The 23,039-nt window shown below is 37.9% G+C and overlaps 1 protein-coding gene across 6 annotated transcripts in view; it reads right to left on the bottom strand.

Annotated features, from left to right (window-relative positions):
* The window catches only part of SNX27 (sorting nexin 27), a 106,870-nt gene that overhangs the window by 37,865 nt on the left and 45,966 nt on the right, over positions 1-23,039 (bottom strand). For all 6 annotated transcript variants that reach the window (XM_063626303.1, XM_063626302.1, XM_063626296.1 and 3 more), the window contains exons 3-7: positions 20,563-20,755; positions 18,141-18,205; positions 16,752-16,856; positions 13,008-13,086; positions 10,702-10,865 (exon numbers count right to left, since the gene is read on the bottom strand). In XM_063626303.1, coding sequence (XP_063482373.1) covers positions 10,702-10,865; positions 13,008-13,086; positions 16,752-16,856; positions 18,141-18,205; positions 20,563-20,755 — 606 coding nt within the window. The remainder of the gene's footprint in view (positions 1-10,701; positions 10,866-13,007; positions 13,087-16,751; positions 16,857-18,140; positions 18,206-20,562; positions 20,756-23,039) is intronic.

Genomic DNA, 23,039 nt, shown 5'->3' with positions numbered 1-23,039 from the left:
GCAACATGGAAAATTCCCATCTCTACAAAAAGTACAAAAATTAGCTGGGCATGGTGTTCACACCTGTAGTCCCAACTACTCAGGAGGCTGAGGTGGGAGGATCACCTGAGCCCAGGAGGTCGAGGCTGTGGTGAGCCATGGTTGTGCCATAGTCAATAAGATGTACTCACATGCTGAGCTCCCAATCAGCTGTGCAGTGTCTCAGTCTTAAATTTGAGCAGATATCTGTGTTAGAGGAGCACTTCTAACATGTACAACAGAGACCAAAACAAGCAAACAATAGAGGGAGGAAAAAGATAACTTCAAAATAAAAAAGTATACTAATTTTTTTTTTTTTTGAGACAGAGTCTCACTCTGTCACCCAGGCTGGAGTACAGTGGCATGATCTTGGCTCACTGCAGCCTCTGCCTCCTGGGTTCAAGCAATTCTCCTGCCTCAGCCTCCTGAGTAGCTGGGATTACAGGTGCCCATCACCACACCCAGCTAATTTGTATATTTTTAGTAGAGATGGGGTTTCACCATGTTGGCCAGGCTGGTCTCGAACTCTTAACCTCAGGTAATCTGCCTCAGTCTCCCAAAGTGCTGGGATTACAGGCGTTAGCCACCACACCCGGCCTAAAAAAGTATATTATTTTTAATATCTTCAGAGAGCCAAGAAAAAAATACTATACAAAAGAACAGAACACTATATATAAAAAAGGATATTCAGAGAACAAAAGAAAACCTTTAGAAATTAAAAATATAGGCCAGGCACGGTGGCTCACACCTGTAATCCTAGCACTTTGGAAGGCCGAGGCAGGTGGATTGCCTGAGCTCAGGAGTTCGAGTACAGCCTGGGCAACATGGTGAAACCCCATCTCTACTAAAATACAAAAAAAACTAGCTGGGTATGGCAGCATGCACCTGTAATCCTAGATACTTGGGAGGCTGAGGCAGAAGAATTGCTTGAACCCAGAGGCAGAGGTTGCAGTGAGCCAAGATTGCGCCATTGCACTCCAGCCTGGGTGACAGAGAGAGACTTCATCTCAAAAAAAAAAAAAAAAAAAAAAAAAAACCACACACTCACACACAAAAACTGGCATATGTTAAAAAAAAAAAAACAAAAAACTTAAGAGGGCTAGAAGAGAAACCTGAGTAAGTATTTTAGGAAGTAAAACAAGAAGACAAAGGAATTAAAAATATGAGAGAAGATAAGATGATGACGGGGCAGACCAAAAAACTGCTATCAGAATAATAGGAATGCCAAAAAGAGAGAACAGAAAATGAGAGAACAAATTGTCAATTTAATAATTCAAGAAAATTTGCCAGATCAGAAACACAAATTTCCCACAGAAAGCTCAACATAATAAATGAAAATAGATCCACAGCAAGGCACACGATTGTGAAATTTGAGACCCATGGAGACAAAAAGACCTCAGTTTCTGGAAAGAAAAAGAGGGTCACATAAAATGGTACAGATATAAGATGGCTTTTTTTTTTTCTTAAGATAAGGTCTCACTCTGTCTTCCTGGCTAGAGTGCAATGGTGTAATCATGGCTCACTGCAGCCTCAGACTCCTGAGCTCAGGTGATCCTCCCACATCAGCCTCCTGAGCAGTTAGGACTTCAGGTGCACACTACCATGCCTTGCTAAATTTTAAAGTTTTTGTAGAGACAAGGCCTCGCCATGTTGCTCAGGCTGGTCTCGAACTCCTGGGCTCAACTGATCCTCCCACCATGGCCTCCCAAAGTGCTGGGACAAAAGGCATGAACCATCACACCTGTTGGTGGAACATAATTCTTTAAAATTCCTGAAGTTAAATCATTTCAACCTAGTGTTCTATACATAAATGTGACATTTACCAAGTGTGAAGGTAGAATAATGGCATTTCCAGGCATTCAAGATTTTTAAATGTTGTCTTCCCATGTACCCTCTTCTCACGAAGCTCTTAGAGGACTTGGTTCTTAGATGGCATTTCTGGACTTGCCCTGGGCCAAAGGGGAGCCCATTACCCTAAAGGGAGAGCTCCAGGCCAGGCAGCATTCACCACAAACTGACTGAAGAGCCCTTGGGTCTTAAGGGAACATTGGCGGGAGTCTGGCAGTACTCCCCATGGGCCTGAGTTGGCAGTGTCCATGGGGTGAGGCTTCTCTGCCTTTGAAAAGAAGAGAGAAGAGTGGGAAGGACTGTGTCTTGTGGTGTGAATGCCTGCTCAGCTGTAGAACAGTAGAACACCACGTAGACTTCTAAGGTTTTTGACTGTAGTCCCTGGCTCCCAGATGGCACTCTGGACCCTCCCAGGGTCTGGGGGAACTCACCACCTTGAAGTTTAGGACACAGGCCTGGCTGGCTTTGCCACCTGCTGATTGACTGTAGAAGCCCAGAACCTTCAGCAAACATAGGCAGTAGCCAGGGAGTAGCTACAGCAGGCCTTAGGCAAGACTCAGTGCTGTGCTGGCTTCAGGTCTGACCCAGCAAAGTCCCAGTGGTAGTGGTTACAGGGGTGCTTGTGTACCCTCACCCCCAGCTCCAGACAGCTCAGCACAGAAAAGACTACATTTGTTTGGGAAAAAGTAAGAGAAGAGAGTAAGAGTCTCTGCCTGGTAATCCAGAGAATTCTGGATCTTGTCCAAGACAACAAGGTAGTACCTCTAAGAGTCTGCAAGAACCACAGCATTATTGGGCTTGGGGTCCTTCCTAAAGCAGATATAGCTTAGATCACAAGACCCAAGTCCTTTCAAATATGTGGAAAGCCTTCCCAAGAAGGACAGGTATGAAAAAGGCCAGACTGCAAAGACTATAATAAATACCTAACTCTTCAATGCCCAGAGACAGAAAAACATCTGCAAGTATCAAGACAATCCAGGAAAACATGTCCTCACCGAAAGAACTAAATAAGGCACCAGGCACCAATCCTGTTGAAAAAGAGATATGTGACCTTTCAAACAGAATTCAAAATAGCTGTTTTGAGGAAACTCAAAGAAATTCTAGGTAACACAGAGAAGGAATTCAGAATTCTGTCAGATAAATTCAACAAGGATGCAGTGAGCCAAGATTGCGCGACTACACTCCAGCCTGGGCGCCAGAGCCAGACTCTGTCTCAAAAAAAAAAAAAAAGAGAGAGAGAGATTGAAATAATTAAAAAGAATCAAGCAGAAATTCTAGAGCTGAAAAATGCAATTGGCATACTGAAGAATGCATGCATCATCAGAGTCTTTTAACAGCAGAATTGATCAAGCAGGAAGAATTAGTGAGCTTGAAGACAGGCTATTTGAAAATACATGGAGGAGGCTGGGCGTGGTGGCTCACGCCTATAATCCTAGCACTTTGGGAGGCCGAGGCGGGTGGATCACCTGAGGTCAGGAGTTCTAGACCAGCCTGACGAACATAGCAAAACCCCATCTCTACTAAAAATACAAAATGAGCTGGGTGTGGTGGCGTGCACCTGTAATCCCAGCTACTCAGGAGGCTGAGGCAGGACAATCGCCTGAACCCGGAGGGCAGAGGTTGCAGTAAGCCGAGATCACGCCATTGCATCAGCCTGGGCAACAAGAGTGAAACTCTGTCTCAAAAAATAATAATAATAATAATAACAACAACAACAATACATGAAGGAGACAAAAGAAAAAAAAAAAACAATGAAGGAGGCCTACAGGATCTAGAAAATAGCCTCAAAAGGGCAAATCTAAGAGTTATTGCCCTTAAAGAGGAAGCTGAGAAAAACATAGGGGTAGAAAGTTTATTCAAACGGGTAATAACAGAGAACTTCCCAAATCTAGAGAAAGAAATCAATATCCAAGTACAAAAAGGTTATAGAACACCAAGCAGATTTAACCCAAAGAAGACTACCTCAAGGCATTTAATCATCAAACTCCCAAAGGTCAAGGATAAAGAAAAGACTGTAAAAGCAGCAAGAGAACAGAAACAATATACAATGGAGCTCCAACACATCTGGCAGCAGACTTTTCAGTGGAAACCTTACAGGCCAGAACAGAGTGGCATAACATATTTAAAATGATGAAGGAAAAAAACATTTTACTCTACAACAGTATATCCAGCTAAATTATCCTTCAAACATGAAAGAGAAATAAACTTTCCAAGACAAACAATAGCTGAGAGATTTCATCAACACCAGACCTGTCCTACAAGAAATGCTAAAAGGAGTACTTCAATCAGAAAGCAAATGATGTTAATGAGCAATAAGAAATCATCTGAAGGTATGAAATTCATTGGTAATATTAAATACGCAGAAAAACACAAAATATCATAACACTGTAACTATGGTATGTAAACTACTCATCTTAAGTAGAAAGACTAAATGATGAACCAATCAAAAGTAATAACTACAACAACTTTTCAAGAGGTAGTACAATAAGGTATAAATAGCAACAAAAAGTTAAAAAGTGTGGGGATATATTTAAGGCATGGAGCCTTTATTCGTTTTCTTTTTGCTTGCTTGTTTGTTTATACAAACAGTGCTGTTATCAGGTTAAAATAACAGATTACAAGAGAGTATTTGCAAGCCTTGTGGTAACCGCAAACCTACAAACATACAACAAATACACAAAAAATAAAAAGTAAGAAACTAAATCATATCACCACAGAAAATCACCTTCACTAAAAGGAAGACAGGAAGGAAGGAAAGAAGGAAAAGATCACAAAACAACCATAAAACAAATAACAAAATGGCAAGAGTAAGGCCTTACTTATCAATAGGAACACTGAATGCAAATGGACTAAACTCTTCAATCAACAGACACACAGTGGCTGATAAATAAAAAAAAAACAAGAACCATTGATCTGTTGTCTCCAAGAAACATTCCTCACCTATAAAGACACACACAGATGGAAAATAAACAGATGGAAAAAGATACCCCATGACAATGGAAACCGAAACAGAGCAGAACTAGCTATACTTATATCAGACAAAATAGATTATAAGACAAAAATATAGGACAAGACAAAGAAGGTCACTATATAATGATAAAGGGGTAAATTCAGCAAGAGGATGTAACAATTTTAAATATATGTGCACCCAACACTGGAGCACCCTGATATATATTTAACATCTAAAGCAAATATTATTACAGCTAAAGAGAGAGACAGACTCTAATACAGTAATAGCTGGAGACCTCAACACCCAACTTTCAGCACTGGACAGATCTTCCAGACAGAAAATCAACAAAGATACACTGGACTTAATCTGCATTACAGACCAAATGGATCTAACAGACATTTATAGAACACTTCATCCAATGACTGCAGAACACTCATTCTTTTCCTCAGCACATGGATCATTCTCAAGAGCAGACCATATGGTAGGTCACAAAACAAGTCTTAAAACATTTTTTTAAAATGGAATATCAAGTATTATAAATATCAAATAGTATCAATATGATCAAGTATCTGACCATAGTGATATTACAATAATATCAAGTATCTGACTATAATGGAATAAAACCAGAATCAAAAATGAGGAATTTTGGAAACTATTCAAGTACATGGAAATTAAACAATATACTCCTGAATGACCAGTGGGTCAATGGAGAAATTGAGAAGGAAATTAAAAAATTTATTGAAATAAATGATCATGAAAACATAACATGCCAAAACCTATGGGATACAGCAAAAGCAGTACTAAGAAGGAATTTTATAGTTATAAATGCCTACATCCAAAAAAGAAGAAAAACTTCAAACAATGATGCATCTTAAAGAAATAGAAAAGAGCAAACCAAACCCAATTAGTAGAAGAAAAGAAATAATAAAGATTAGAGCAGAAATAAATTAAAATGAAATGAAAAAATACAAAAAAAGAGCAATGAAACAAAAAGTTGGTTTTTTTGAAAAGTTAAACAGACAAACCTTTAGCCAGATTAAGAAAAAAAAAAAGAAGATCCACATAAAATCAGAGATGAAAAAGGAGATATTACAACTGACACTGAAGAAATTCAAAGGATCATTTGTGGCTACTATGATTAACTATATGCCAATAAATTATAAAATCTAAAAGAAATGGATAAATTCCTAGACATATACAACCTACAAAGATTGAACCGTGAAGAAATCCAAAACCTGAACATACTAATAACAAGCAACAAGACTGAAGCCATAATAAAGTCTCCAGTAAAGGAAAGCCCAGAACCCAGTAGCTTCACTGCTAAATTCTATCAGACATTTAAAGAAGAATTAATACCAATTCTAGGCAAACTATTTCAAAAAAAGAGAGGAGGAGGGAATACTTCTAAACTCATTCTATGAGGCCAGTATCACCTTGATACCAAAACCAGACAAAGACATATCAAAAAAGAAAACTACAGACCAATATCCCTGATGAATATTAATACAAAAATCCTCAACAAGATATTAGCAAAATGAATTCAACAATACATATAAAAAATCATCATGAGTAAGTAGGATATATCCTTGGGAATGTAAGGATGGTTCACAAACACAAATCAATCAATGTGACACAGCATATCAACAGAGTAAAGGACAAAAACCATATGATCATTTCAACTGATGCTGAAAAAGCATTTGATAAAACTCAACATCCTTTCATAATAAAAACCCCTCGAAAAACTGGGTATAGAAGGAAACTCAACATAATAAAAGCTATATACGACAGATCCACAGCTACTACCATCCTGAATGGGGAGAAACTGAAAGCCTTTCCTCTAAGATCTGGAACACAACAAGGATGCCCACTTTCACCACTGTTATTCAACATAGTACTAGAAGTCCCAGCTAGAGCAATCAGACAAGACAAAGTTATAAAGGGCATCCAAACTGGAAAAGAAGAAGTCAAATTATCCTTGTTTGCAGATGATATGATCTTATACTTGGAAAAACCTAAAGACTCCACCAAAAAACTATTAGAACTGATAAATAAATTCAGTAAAGTTGCAAGATACAAAATCAACAACAAAAATCAGTAGCATTTCTATATGCCAACAGTGAACAATCTGAAAAAGAAATTAAAACACTATGAAAGAAAGGTGAAGAGAGGACACCAACAAATGGAAAAAGTATTCCATGTTCATGGATTGGAAGAATAAATATTGTTAAAATGTCCACACTACCCAAAGCAATCCACAGATTAAATGCAATCCCTATCAAAATACCAATGACATCCTCACAAAAATAGAAAAAAAAAACTATCCTAAAATTTATATGGAATCACCAAAGACCCAGAATAGCCAAAGATATCCTAAGAAAAAGAAGAAAACTGGGTGGGGTGTGGTGGCACACATCTGTAACCCAGCAATTTAGGAGCCTAAGGCAGGAGGATCTTGAGCCTAGGAGTTCAAGCCAGCCCGGGCAACCCAGCAAGACCCCCTGCCTCTACAAAAACTTTAAAAAATCGGTCAGGCATGGTGGCATGGGCCTATAGCCCCAGCTAGTGGGGAGGCTGAGGCAGGAGGATAGCCTGTGCCCAGGAAGTCAAGGCTGCAGTGAGCTGTGATCATGCCACTGCACTCTGGTCTGGGTGACAAAGCTGAAAAAAAAACAACAGAAAATACACAGAAAAACACAAAATGTCATAACACTGTAACATGGTATGTAAACTACTCATCTTAAGTAGAAAGACTAAATGATGAACCAATCAAAAGTAATAACTACAACAACTTTTCAAGACATAGTACAATAAGGTATAAATAGTAACAAAAAGTTAAAAAGTGTGGGGATATATTTAAGGCATGGAGCCTCTGTTCGTTTTCTTTTTGCTTGCTTATTTGTTTATACAAACAGTGCTGTTATCAGGTTAAAATAACAGATTACAAGAGAGTATTTGCAAGCCTTGTGGTAACGGCAAACCTACAAACATACAACAAATACACACACACATACACACATACACACACACACAAAAAAAACTGTCTCTGGAAAAAAAAAAAAAAAGAACAAAACTGGATATACTGGATAAACTGGAAAATCATATTACCTGACTTCAAATTATACTACAGAACTATAGTAACAAAAACAGCATGGTACTGGCATAAAAACAGACACACAGACCGATGGAACACAATAAAGAACTGAGAAACAAATCCACATACCTACAGTTAACTCATTTTCGACACAGGTGCCAAGAACGTGTACTGGGGAAAAGACAGTCTCTTCAACAAATAGTGCTGGGAAAACTGGATATCCATGCGCAAAAGAATGAAACTAGCCCCCTAACTCTTGCCATACACAAAAGTCACATCAAAATAGATTCAATAATTAAATCTAAATCCTCTAGCTATGAAACTACTACAAGAAAAAATCGGGGAAACTCTCCAGGACATCAGTCTGGGCAAAGATTTCTTAAGTAATACCCCACAAGCACAGTCAACCAAGGCAAAAATGGACAAATGGGATCACATTAAGCTAAAAAGCTTCTGCACAGCAAAGGAAACAATCAACAAAGTGAAAAAGCAACATACAGAATGGGAGAAAATATTTGCAAACTACTCATCTGACAAGGGATTAATAATCAGAATACATAAGGAGCTCAAACAACTCAACAGGAAAAAAAAAGAAACGCACATAAAAACTACAATGAGATATCATCTCACCCTAGTTAAAATGGCTTATATCCAAAAGAGAAGCAATAACAAATACTGGCAAGGATATGGAGAAAAGGGAACCCTTGTTTACTGTTGGTGGGAATGTAACTTAGTACAACCACTCAGAGAGCAGTTTGGAGGTTCCTCAAAAAACTAAAAATAGAACCATCATATGATCCAGCAATCCCACTGCTGGGTATATACCCAAAAGAAAGGAAATCAGTATTTTGAAGAGATATCCACATTCCCATGTTTGCTGCAGCATAGTTCACAACAGTCAAGATTTAGAAGCAACCTAAGCATCCATCAACATATGAATGGATAAAGAAAATGTGGTACTTAGGCCGGGTGCAGTGGCTCACGCCTGTAATCCCAGCACTTTGGGAGGCCGAGGTGGGCAGATCACCTGAGGTCAGGAGTTCGAGACCAGCCTCAACATGGAGAAACCTCGTCTCTACTAAAAATACAAAATTAGCTGGGCGTGGTGGTGCATGCCTGTAATCCCAGCTACTCGGGAGGCTGAGGCAGGAGAATTGCTTGAACCTGGGAGGTGGAGGTTGCGGTGAGCTGAGATTGCGCCATTGGACTCCAGCCTGGGCAACAAGAGCAAAACTCTGTCTCAGAAAAAAAAAAAAAAAGAAAATGTGGTACTTATACACAATGGAGTACTATTCAGCCATAAAAAAAGAATGAGAGTCAGTCATTTGCAACAACATGGATGGAAGTGAAGGTCACTATGTTAAGTGAAATAAGCCAGGCACAGAAAGACAAACATCACATGTTCTCAATTATTTGTGGACTATAAAAATCAAAACAATTGAACCCATGGAGATAGAGAGTAGGATGGTTACCAGACTCTGGGAAGGGTAGTGGGGAATTGGGGGAGAGTCGGGGATGGTTAATGGGTACAAAAAAATAGGTAGAATTAATGAATAAGGCCTAGTATTTGATAGCACAATAGGGTGACTATAGTCAATAATAATTTAATTGTACATTTTTAAATTACTAAAAGAGTATAACTGGTTTGTAACACAAAAGATAAATGTTTGAGGGGATGGATACCTCATTTTCCATGATGTGATTATTACACACCACATACCTGTATCAAAACATCTCATGTTCCCCAAAATATATACACCTACTACGTACCCACAAAAATTAAAAATAAAAAATTACATATATAAAAAGAGGAACAACTCTGAAAATGTATTCTACAAAAATATGGGAGTAAAGCAAAACAAAACAAACAATGTACTCTCACACTGGAAACAGGAGATGGTGGTAGTGAAGGGCAATCCCAGAAGGCCAGCTGTGCACCACAGTAGAATGCTGCCACTTCACACGGGGATAGAGGAAGAGGCTCCACAAGAGATTTCTTCAGAAAGTGGAAATCATGAACTACCTGATGGGTCTGAACTGAATGTCTTTAGAGGAGACTTAGACAACTGGTGAAGAGCATGGAGCTAAATTAATTATAAGTACACAGAAAATTAAGCAAATGAAAAAGGAGGGCAACAATTAGCTGGGGAAAAATAAAATGTAAATAAAGTGAAAAGTAAAGACAGTGTTTATTATATGGCTCTGTTGTAAATTTCACTATTTACAGAGTCAGTATTGTAAACACTGCACATTGACCTTATAAATATTATAATTATATTATAATATAGTTATAATATAACTATATTAAGGGGATGGGAGAGATGAAAAAGGTATGGGTATATGGTAGGAATGGAGAAGGAAAGACAGCTAGTGTCTCATCTTCAATAGTGGGAAATGGAAGAGATGCTGCTGGAATCTGAAAAATTAAGTAACAGCAATATAACCAAGTTATAATGGAGACATAGAATACCAAACAAACAAACAAACAAACAAACCAATAAAAAACAGAGCTAAAAGAGGTGAAGGTGGTTGCCTATGGGGGGAGATGGAAATAAGTAGGGGCAACTATATTTTAAAAATATGTATTTTTAAACTCCAGGATATCTTTACTTCTAAAACTTATCTATTTATCTTTCGTGAAATGGGATAGAATATTTTACAAATGTAATTCAGACCCAGGAGCAAAGCAGCCTGTCTAAGGACTCACAGGGAATTGGCAAAGTACCAACTATATTCAAACATAAAAAGAAATTGTGCCTGAAATTGTGCCTTTCAAGTAGATCAATTCACCTACCTGATGAAAGAAGTAGGTAACAGCAAGGTCATTGTCATTTAAGAGAATTTCTTCTTCTGTTGTAAAAAGCCACTTTCGAATGGTCAAGCAGGTGCCTGGCACAGCTGATGTATAATTCTGAATGTAGAGTTTGTGAGGAAACTCATTAGGTGCCAATTTACGTACTAAAGGAAAGACAAAACACAGAAAGCTGGAGTGAAAAGATATAAGAAATTTCCCTAGTATAAACTATGTAAGGCAGATCAAGAATGATATGTTATCATTAACCAGAACATCATCTCAAATCCACCAAGGAGTTCTGCCTTGGGAGCACAAAACATTCTTATCTGTCCAGCCAAATATCCTTTCTAGCTATGACCATGGCCAGTCAAGTCTCAAGCTAACTAAAACCTATCACTTGAATGACAAGTGCTGTGGTTTGGATATTTGTCACCCCACAAAGTTCATGTTGAAATTTGATCCCCAATGTTAGAGGTGGGGCATAATGTGATCTCTACACACACCGTAAGTGGAAGAAAACAGCCTGAGGACCTTACCAGATGCCCAATTTTGAACCCAGTCTTAAAGATGTTTGGTAGACATCAGCTGAAAACCAGCAGAATCATGAGACAAATAGACCTTTTTTCTTTATAAATTACCCAGCCTCAGGTATTCCTTTATAGCAACACAAAATGGACTAAGACACAGATCAGTTAACATGACAACTCTGCAAACAGCACCAACTCCAAATTTAGTTAAAATATCTAATTCATTAGCTAGTTACAGCTCATCTCCACTAAACATCTTTAAAGCAAGCCTCTCCTCTTACCCAGCTATGGTACATTCAGAGTCTCTCATGTGGCAATTCTCAATGAACTGCTTTTATTGTTAAGGCCAAAAGGTTTTTTCCAGCCCACCTCCAAAAATCCTACAGCATTCCTCAAACTGAAAAGTGCTATTCTGAGTAATGTTACTTCCTCTTTCTAACAGCCACTCAAGCAGGATAAAAAAACTACCACTTTTAGTTTCTAAATTGCCTTTTTGTGGAAAGGCTGAGTTTTCTTTTCTTTCCTTTTTTTTTTTTTTTTTTTTTTGAGACAGGGTCTCACTCTGTTGCCCAGGCTAGAGTGTTGTGGCACAATCATAGCTCACTGCAGCCTTAACCTCCTAGGCTCAACTGATCCTCCTACCTCAACTTCCTAGCTTGGACCACCTGCATGTGTCGCCATGCTTGGCTAATTTTTAAAATTTTTTTAGAGATGGCGGTCTATGTTGCCCAGGCTGGTCTCAAACTCTTGGGCTCAAGCAATCCTCCTGCCTCGGCCTCCCAAACTGCTGAGATTACTTCCTCTCTCAATGTTTACTTGGCTTTATAACACTACAAAAGACAGATTTAATATTTTCCATTTTATAGAAAGTGAAACTAAAGCTTAGAAAAAAAATAAGGTTAGAATCCAGATGTCCTGGTACCTTAGTAATCCTTTGTAACATAATTTACATCTGTCTAGTTACACTGCTGTGAGTTGGGAAGACAAAAAATATTAGGGAGATGGCTGCTTTAGGGGAATCAAAGTTATTCTACCTGGACCTGAGATAGCAAGGCAACCTAAATCTACCAAACTCTCCCCCTTTCTGGGATAAGGAAGGTCTAATCAACCAATATTATCTATATCAATTTTGGCCTTAGCCCTGTATAAATATATATGATATGGAAGAGACCCATAAACTGTAGGAAATCTATGTCACTCAGAGAGAACCCTCAGACTCTCTCCCCTTTGTAGTCTCAATGCAACCAATGTGACCACCATCCCTAGCTTTTATAAAATAAAATATAAATTTCCTGTCACCACGCAATAAAATTTCCTTGGAAGAGGAAATTTATTCACACAGAAACTTAAACGTATGCATTAAAACAAGGCTTTTAACCAATATATATCTTCCTAACTTCTGAAAACAGAAAGCCACGCTTAAGAATCTTTACAAAAATCCTAAAGTACACTAAAACAACATGTGGCTAAATAGAACATCCCATCTTTTTAAGCCTGTTTTATTGGAATATATGAATTTTGAACCTCAGATTTAAAAGAACCTCATGAAAGTATCTTCCTATTCATTGCTAGTTATAACCTATACTTACAAAAGAGGAAAAAGAATCAACAGTGATCAAACATGCTTATGAGCTGAGTTTAATGGGATATGCTTGGTCTGATTGTTAGAGACAGTTCTAATGAGTGGGATCTCCCCTTGTCTTCAAGCTCTTCTCTAGGCAAATGTTTCCTTCTGATAGTATTAGAAAACAAAGCTTAGTATCAGCCACTGGTACTTACCAAAGGAGTGATTGATCACTTCAAATAAGGCAAAGTAATTCACTGTCGTACTGTCCATGCCAACCTTTGCTGCAATAGCCTAAGGTTAAACAGGATAGATTGGTTTCAAGAAAATTAAGTCAGACAATGCTTTAGGAAAATGCAGGTGTATGTCTGTGGAAGAGGGAAAGGGGAGAGGTTCTGCCATCTTGGCCTCACAAAAATTGCATTAATGGTCCATAGCTATCCTTCTTTGTATGTATGTGTACATGCATGCACACATACATATATATGAAAGAAAAGGGAAAAAACACCTGTATCTGCCCCAACAGCTATGATCTCTAAATATGAGTTTCTCCCTTCCAGTGTAAGCTGATAATAGTCTCTCCTTAAATATCAGCTTCCCTCTCTAAAATAACTTCATTCTTTTTTTAACACCACTTATAAGAAATGTACTTAATGGCACAGATCTTAAAAAGAAAACAAATCCTTAAATATCCAGTTTCACACATTCAGCCTACATTTAATACACTAACACAAAAAAAAACTATATATTTGATTCTAGAGTGTAAAATATTGTTTGTCAATTATATTCTGGCTAAACAAAATTTTTTTGTTTACTTTTTAGATGATCCATGTCTCATGTTGGGATCATTAGGCACCTCCATTTCCTAAGAATTACCATCCTAAGAATTACCATCATAATATCTACATAAAATAGCAAAATGCTAGGACAATAGAGGCATATTAAACAAGAATCACTCATTCTCTCTAGGAACTCAGGTCCTAACATGACAAATAAAAAAGAAATTGGAAAACTGTGTGCAAATAAATGACAATTACATACAAAGAAACAAAATTTCTTTTCAACATTAACCTCAATATAAGTAAGGTATTTCTTTTTCATGCCATTGTTTTGTTGATAAAACAAAGATAAAACTGTTGATTATTAGTATCTCAGTAAGCCAAATGTGATTATATCCCTTCTTCTCATATCTGCTCACATATGAGGCCTAGGTTCATCCATGATGTGACAGAGGAGCTGGACATTATAAGTATTCTAAATTATCATTGTATATTACACTGGATAGAAACTAAAATGCTTTCGAGGTTTAGAAAATAGTTTATAGCTAGAAGTCTCAGTAACAGGGTTGGGAGGAAAGTGTAAAAAACCTAAGCCTTGCTAGAGAAACACTGGAAAAAAGCAATCAAAACAAAACAAAAAGATCAGCAAGCTATAAAAATAGTATTTTTCTTGAAATTCTCTACCATTGTATAATTTCATAAATGCCTGAGATCCTCTGCATATATCATTTGCCGTAAAATACAGTGGATGAATAAATGTATGGGGGATAGATTTTTTAATGTTTGCTACAAAAGAGAAATATAAGCATTAGTACCCAGAAACCTGCTTGTCTCCCTGAAAATTCTGATCAAGTTAGGATTAAAGGCCAATGAAAAGGCATATACAGGCAATGATTACACCCAGCACGCAGATCATGATCTCTAAATACAGTTTCTCACTAAAAGAATAGGACTCCTTAGGGAAATGGCCTATTCTAGATATCTAGGGTAACAAATATACAAAGATGAGGCCAGGACATCTTATTGTACCAAAAAGCAAGGATAATATCATGAAAATACTAGGTTGCATCAAAAGCATACAGGAGCAGACATGAAGGAGCATTCATTGGCCAAAGATGGAACAATCTGAGCATCAAAAAGATAATATATGTTATTGATTAAATCACATTGAATCTAAAAACCCGATACTAAATTATTATATATAATATATACTATTTCATAATGCATTATATATTAAATAATATATATTATTTGTATATTATATTATTTAGTATATTATATAATTATATATAAAGTATATGTTTAACATGTAATATATCTTATATATTATTAATATATAATTATATTTCTATATAATGATATATTTACTCTGAAAATCAGCAATGAAAGGAAAGGCTTAAATATGTATCCTGTCTTTCCCACAAACTGGGAAATTATCTATTGCAAGATAATTAAATAGTGTTAGTTGACAAGGAAAAGTTATTTTCAGAAGAATTCTAGCTAATCGGTGGAAGAAATCAAAGTATTAGAAAATCAGCACTTTGTAATCTTTAATGAAATCACTGGTTAAGACAATAATCATCAATGGATCGATTCATTTGATGAAAGATCAGTGGTGAATTTTACAAAGAAAAGATCAGATTTCACCACCTAAACTACTGGTTAACCTTAGTACCACTAAAATGGGATAACCCAGTATTGTGTACTTGTTGTTGAGAAGCAATATAAAGTATACAGGACCAATTATGAAGTATTATCAAAAAAGCAGAACCTGAATCTAATTGAACCTCTAAAGCAAACTTCCATTTATAGAAAATATAGAGACACAGAAGGACATATTAAATGACACCACCAGAAAACAAACACATACATTCAGAATATGGGTCATTCCACAGGACACTGACCCATTTCTGCAACAAAACAATGGCATGAAAAAAAATGGGGAGAAGTGGGGAGTGTTCTATATTAAAACAAATATAAAAATCAAATGTGAGGCCGGGGTGGTGGCTCATGCCTGTAATCCCAGCACTTTGGGAGGCCGACACAGGAGGATCATGAGGTCAGGAGATCCAGACCATCCTGGCCAACACAGTGAAACCCCATCTCTACCAAAAATACAAAAAATTAGCCAGGCATGGTGGCGGGCTCCTGTAGTCCCAGCTGCTCAGGAGGCTGAGGCAGGAGAATAGCGTGAACCCAGGAAGTGGAGCTTGCAGTGAGCCGAGATCGCACCACTGCACTCCAGCCTGGGCGACAGAGTGAGACTCCATCTCAAAAAAAAAAAAAAAAAAAATCAAATGTGATCTAAGGACCTTGTTTAGATTCAGATTTTAACAAATCAAATGTAAAAAATCATTTTTAGACAACTGGAAAAACGTGACTATGAAGTAGTTATTAGGCAATACCAAGGCAATAGTGCCAATTTTTAAGGTTTGATAATGGCACTGTGGTTTTGTAAGAAGATGCATACTGAAGTACACACAGGTCTGATAACATGGGATTTGCCTCTAAATACTTAAAGGAAAAGAAAAAAGATATATATAAATAATGCAAATGTGGCAAAATCTTGATAATTATTAAATATAAATGATTACTATATGGAGATTCATTATACTATTCTGTTTTCATGTGTGTTATGGTTTTTTAACAATAAAAAAAGGAGGAGTTGGCCGGGCGTGGTGTCTCACGCCTATAATCCCAGCACTTTGGGAGGCCGAGATGGGGGGATCATGAGATCAGGAGATCAAGACCATCCTGGCCAACATGGTGAGACCCCGTGTCTCTACTAAAAACACAAAAATTAGCCGGGTATGGTGGCAGGCACCTGTAGTCCCAGCTACTCAGGAGGCTGAGGCAGGATAATCACTTGAACCCGGGAGGCAGAGGTTGCAGTAAGCGGGGATTGCGCCACTGCACTCCAGCCTGGGTGACAGAGCAACACTCCATCTCCAAAAAAAAAAGGAGGGGTTAATCACAACTACTACAACCTGGGATATTTACTGTACCTTTCTTTTAAGGAGGGCAAAGTACTTTCGCATTAATAATAACAATAGTAGCTAACATTTAATAAATGGATTATGTGCCAGACACCCTAAGCACTTTATAGGTATTGACTCATTTAATCTATCTTCCTTAGCTTCACACCATCCAATGTCAAGTCTACATGTTCATTTAATTTACCTGATATACTTGGTCTGTAGTACTGTTCTTTTTAACCCTGACTGTAACCGTTGTTCCATCTGGTAATGCTACTCTCAGCTCTACGTCGGACACACCATTGTAGTTCTGGGGGAAAAGACATAGAGAAATAATTTATTGCCCAGTATATCTTCACTCTCCCTGTAACGAGCTAGCTATACAATAACCTAAAACATGGTAGAGAGGAAGTGCGTTCCAATGAAAATGGGAAAAAAGTCAATACATTTACAAGTCATAAAGCTGACTTCAGGGCTGCAGCAGAAGTTAACCTTTAAGATAAGCAGGAAGGAAAGAAACACGTTGAAGCCAACGTGTTCACATTTCAAAACAGGAAACTTGCGTGAAACAGTCTAGGTCAAACACAGATGAGATTTTTGATTCGCTTCCCTCTCCCCATTCAGAATTCACAAATGAGAGGAGAAAATAACTGAAAGCAGTAGTTTCGATGTATATTCTCTGGTACTAATGGTCAGGCATATAGACTGGATCAAGAGATATACTAAGTTTCTTTCTGAACCCTGAAATAATCAGGAGATTGTTAAAAGAAAAAATGGATACCTGAGTCTCACCCATTTTTCCTTTCAAAGCTAGCCTGATGCCCAATTTTCTTCTAGCAAAAGGTAAACAATTCTTACTCTCCTTAATTCAAAAGAAATCCTCTTACTGCTTTTGATGATAATACATTGCTCTAACCTTGTAATTTTTACTAGAGAGAAAATTATTTCAGACCAAGTCCATTTTCATTTACCACTTTTTAAAAAGTACTACTCATTGCCTGAAACGATCATAAGCATTGCTTTATTGTAAGCCCTTGCCTATAAGAAATTTATAATCTAGTGGAAAAACAAGGCATATACATATAAGTAGTGGATAACACACTACTATATTAGCACTAAACATTCATTGTTCTATTCAATTAATATTTATTAAGCACCTACAACATGCTTGATGCTGTGGTAAGGCACTGGGAATATAAAGATGGTCAAGATTTAGCTCTTACCTACAGGTAGCTCACACTCTTGTAAGCTAAAAATATAAAGCGACAATCTGATGATATGTACAAAAATTAGAGAATGAGATAGCAACAAGTGATCACTGAATGGAACTAATTGCAAAAGTTTTTGGTGGAATGAAAAATTGATGAAAACTCATCAGGGATGGCTTCAAAGAGAAAGTGGACCTGGCACTTCAAAGAGAAAGTGGACCTAGGTCTTAAAGGATAGATAAGTAGAATACATATAAAAAGGAAGTAGAAAAAATGGAGTCCTTTGGAGAGCTTATGGAAATTTAACCCATAATCAATACCTTTAACTTATTTTCCCCCACAAGGAGCCAAGAGGAAAATAATCACTAAAGGAGATATTCACCTACCTCATCGGATTCTGATAGGAATTCCTGCATGATGTCACTCTCACCAATTACTCGTATTGAACACACTGTAGAAAATAAAGATAAAATCTGGCATAAGGCCTTAAAATCAAGAATATAAAGTCAAAGACATATCAAAGTTTAAGTTTAAATCATCAGTTTTAAGTTTAAATCATCAGTAGCAGGCAATAATGAGGCAGCAAACCATGTCTGGCATATAAGATTTTAAGGCATGACAAACATTCATCTAAATATGATCAGAACAAAGAAATAATAGAAAATACAAAGATGTAGCTTGCTAAAAATATTAAACATAACCAGAGAAGAGAAATAAAAGTTCAGTAAACATAACTTTGCAGTCTTGTGTGACCTATTAACAAGCAGAACAACAGAACATGGGGTAAAGAGGCAGTGGTAGGGAAAGATTAATCAGGAATAAACCAAATATAAAATTGAAATACTAAAGAAAAAATATTTATTTGGCCTAAAAACAGGCCAGTCAGAGAACCACAAAAATTAAAAGCCATTTTGGGAAAACTGGGGTAGGTAATTAAGAATTCACATCATTTCACCTTACTGACTTTAGCTTCAAAACAACAACCAAAAAAAAAAAAAGCTGGGGGGAGGTGTGATGGGATAGGAAAGCAAGCAGGCAGGTAAGGTAGGCAGCTAATCCTCTAAATTTAAGAAAGTTAATTTCCTGACACTCTCATGAGAATGGTAAATTAAACTGGTGACTTTACTTCGTTTGATTTTTTAAAATTGTACCCTTTCTCATTTCCCAAGGGCTTTGTTCAGAGAGGCCAGTCCATGTTAGAAAAAGCTAAAAACAGATAAAGAAGTTCCACTACCTTCTATGGGGAAAATGGTTTCTCTTCACGACAAGGCTCCCTACAAAAGTTTTTAAAATATTCAACTAGGTCAGTTAGTTACAAGGAAACAGAATGATTACATATCACGTAAAACTGTTATTCTATAAACTAGTATTTTAGAGAAAAACCTATTGAACAGCTACCAAATAATACAACTTTATAATGTAGCAAGGAAAGGTCTCTCCCCTGAGCCACAAGATGAGCTATCTTATTGAGGAGATCTGTGTCATTTCCCTGCCTTTCTAGACAAACAAATGTTTCACCATCCACATCCACAGACTCCTGATGTATCATTTGGAGGCACTGAGATAACAAGTAAATTTCAATACAGGGCCAGGTGCAGTGGCTCAGGCCTCTATACAAATGTTTCACCATCCACATCCACAGACTCCTGATGTATCATCTGGAGGCAGTGAAATAACAAGGAAATTTCAATACAGGGCTAGGTGCAGTGGTTCATGCCTGTAATCTCAGCACTTTGGGAGGCGAAGGCGGGTGGATCACCTGAGGTCAGAAGTTCGAGACCCGCTTGGCCAACATGGGGAAACCCCCTCTCTACTAAAAATACAAAAATCAGGTGGGCATGTGGTGTGCTTCTGTAGTCCCAGCTACTCGGGAGGCCAAGGCAGGAGAATCGCTTGAACCTGGGAGGCAGAGGTTGCAGTGAGCCAAGGTCACGCCACTGCCCTCCAGCCTGGGCAACAGAGAGAGACTCTGTCTCAAAACAAAACAAAACAAAACAAAAAATTCAATACAGAAATATTAGTATCTACCTTTAGCCTGCTTAGAACAAGGGCACTCTAGATTACCTACAACTCAGCAAACCTATCTATGAATACCTATAAAATGAATGAAGTTTTCATGTAGGATACACCAGTAAGCCAAGAATCATTTTAATAAAAATGTCTTAAATATTTAAAATGTCTTAATATTGCCCACTTAGTTCCCAAATCAATTCAGCATATTGCTGAGTCTATATGTGTTTGCTGGAAGATAATATAACCCTAAAAATAAAGGTCCATGTAATCCCAGCACTTTGGGAGGCCGAGGCGGGCGGATCACGAGGTCAAGAGATCGAGACCATCCTGGCCAACGTGGTGAAACCCTGACTCTACTAAAAATACAAAAATTGGCTGGGCGTGGTGGCATGTGCCTATAGTCCCAGCTACTCAGGAGGCTGAGGCAGGAGAATCACTTGAACCCAGGAGGCGGAGGATGCAGTGAGCCGAGATCATGCCACTGCACTCCAGCCTGGCGACAGAGCGAGATGCTGTCTAAAAAAAAAAAGTCCATTAGGCATCACCAAATGCATCAAAAACTAAATATTCATTTTTCTGTTGTTGTTAAGCATTCAACAAACCAATGAAACAGGCTACTGATCACTGTACTGGACATTTCAGTTTTGCCTTCAAAGTTCAGATCGTTCAATACTTAGTCAGAAACCTGACTTACATTCACTATTGAATTTCCAGAAATTCAGCTATGCAGTTTAGAAGTTGCATATCTAGAACCTACGTCTACTCAATATAGTAGAGTTTGATGGTTTGGATTACCTTTTTCTAGATATTCTTCCAATCCCCGACGTCGGGCATCTAATTGTTGTTCTGATAATGAAAATGGCCACTTCCCTGGGAGTCGAGGAAATGTAAAGTTGGCAAACTCTCTCTTCAGGTTCTGGTGTAGGATAGCAAACTCCCGGTACCGCTTAGAACACAGCTGCCTCCCTGCCATGTAAACATTATATACCTGGTGAAGGAGAAGAACAAAAGAAAAGCATACATAATACAAATTAAATCACAGAATCATCTAGTCAGGCTTAGATGATATTGGTTAGATGCATTCTGCTATGCATTTAACAAAGACTATATTCAAGGTCACTTTAAAGTAAGACTTACTTTTGACAAACATGCGTAAAGTTATATATATAAAAAAGGACTACCAAAGGAGCATGATCTTCTTTTTGTTTTTTTGGGTTTTTTTTGAGATGGAGTCTCACTCTGTTGCCCAGGCTGGAGTGCAGTGGCATGATCTCAGCTCACTGTAACCTCCGCCTCCCGGGTTCAAGCAATTCTCCTGCCTCAGCCTCCTGAATAGCTGGGATTACAGGCATCCGCCACCATACCTGGCTAATTTTTGTATTTTTAGTAGAGAAGGGGTCTCACCATGTTGGCCAGGCTGGTCTCGACCTCTTGACCTCAGGTGATCCACCCACCTTGAACCACCGCACCTAGCAGGAGGAGCATGATCTTATTTTTGCTATTAAAATGGCCTCTCGCATACTTGTAAATATCTTCAAAGGCAATTATCAGTTTTTAAGGGTGGATTTTATTTTCAGAAAGTTAAAAGTCATTTGAAGCCAATGTGGTAAATATAGTGAGTCAATAAGCAAGCAAATTTGAAGGGAGCTGAAAACCTAGGGTTGATTATAAAGCAATGTAACTGATACTTGTGTGTGGCCTAAACTGGCTCTAAAGTTGATTCCAAAGAAAAGGCCTAAAAATGATTTAAGCGGCCTGGGCACAGTGGCTCACGTCTGTAATTCCAGCACACTTTGGGAGGCCGACAGGAGGGCAGATTGCTCGAGTCCAAGAGTTCAAGACCAGCCTGGGCAACATGGTGAAACCCCATCTCTACAAAAATGAAGCTGGGCATGGTGGCATGCGCCTGTAGTCCCAGGAGGCTAAGGTGGGAGGATTGTTTGAATCCAGGAGGCACAGGAAGCAGTGAGCCACGATCCTGCCACTACACTCCAGCCTGGACAACAGAAGGACACACTGTCTCAAAAAAACAAAATGATTTCAGCAACAGTGGAATTTTTGTTAGTAAACAGATAATGTGAAAAGCAAAATAAAAGCTAAGCTAAGACCTTGAAAATAATTTAATTTAAACCATATAGTCTCTGCCTCCTCTATCCCACGTCCTTATGTCCCTGTTTCTCTGACCGCAAAAAGTTATCATATCCATAACCATGTTCATGATTCCCTTGCTTTTCTTTTTATATATTTTTTGCATTTATATATAATCCTTAAATTTTTATTTTTATTCTAATTTTAAAGGATATTTTGGTTTTATAAAAATAGAGTATCAAGATGAGTGATACTTCAAAGGACTTACTTTTTTCAGTAAATATTATATTATAGCCTCATCACAACATTATATGTCTTTGTGGTATACTCTGCTGCATACAGCATTTTGTTGTGTGAATATATCATAGTTGCTCGTTTGTTTTTAATCTGTTCTCCCACTCATGAGCACTTGGGTTGTTTCTGGATTTTAGCTACCATGAATAATGCTGCTGTTAACATTTGTATAAATGCCTCCTGCTGTACATGCAAAAGATATTCTTCTGAGTATAACCCTGAGTGCACTGCAGAGTTATATGCACATTCAACCTCAGGAGATAATACCAAAATGTAAGCTAAAGTGGTTGTACCAATCAATTTATTCTCTTTCAGCAATATATAAAAAGATCCTCTTAATTTTGCCAATGGAATTGGTGTGAAAAGATTTCTTACTGTGATCCTAATTACTAATGATGTTTAATATATCTCTTCATATACTTATTGACCATGTGAGTGTCATTTTTTGTAAAGTACCTACTCATGCGTTTTGCCTACCTTCATACTAAGTTTTTTGGCTTTTCTTATTGATTTATGGAGTTCTTTATATATTGACATAATCTGTTTCATTTGTGTGTATTGTGAATATCTTCTTCCAGTTTGTCACTGGTCTTTTTTTTTTTTTTGAGACAGAGTCTCGCTCTGTCACCCAGGCTAGAGTGCAGTGGTGCGATGTCTGCTCACTGCAAGCTCCGTCCCCTGGGTTGACGCCATTCTCCTGCCTCTGCCTCCCAAATAGCTGAGACTACAGGTACCCACCACCATGGCCAGCTAATTTTTTGTATTTTTAGTAGAGACGGGGTTTCACCGTGTTAGCCAGGATGGTCTTGATCTCTTGACCTCATGATCCACCCGCCTTGGCCTCCCAAAGTGCTGGGATTACAGGTGTGAGCCACCGCGCCTGACCAAGA

The sequence above is a fragment of the Symphalangus syndactylus genome, chromosome 12 (genome assembly GCF_028878055.3).
Source record: "Symphalangus syndactylus isolate Jambi chromosome 12, NHGRI_mSymSyn1-v2.1_pri, whole genome shotgun sequence".
Classification (NCBI taxonomy): Eukaryota; Metazoa; Chordata; class Mammalia; order Primates; family Hylobatidae; genus Symphalangus; species Symphalangus syndactylus.
This window is presented reverse-complemented; position numbering and strand designations above follow the sequence as displayed.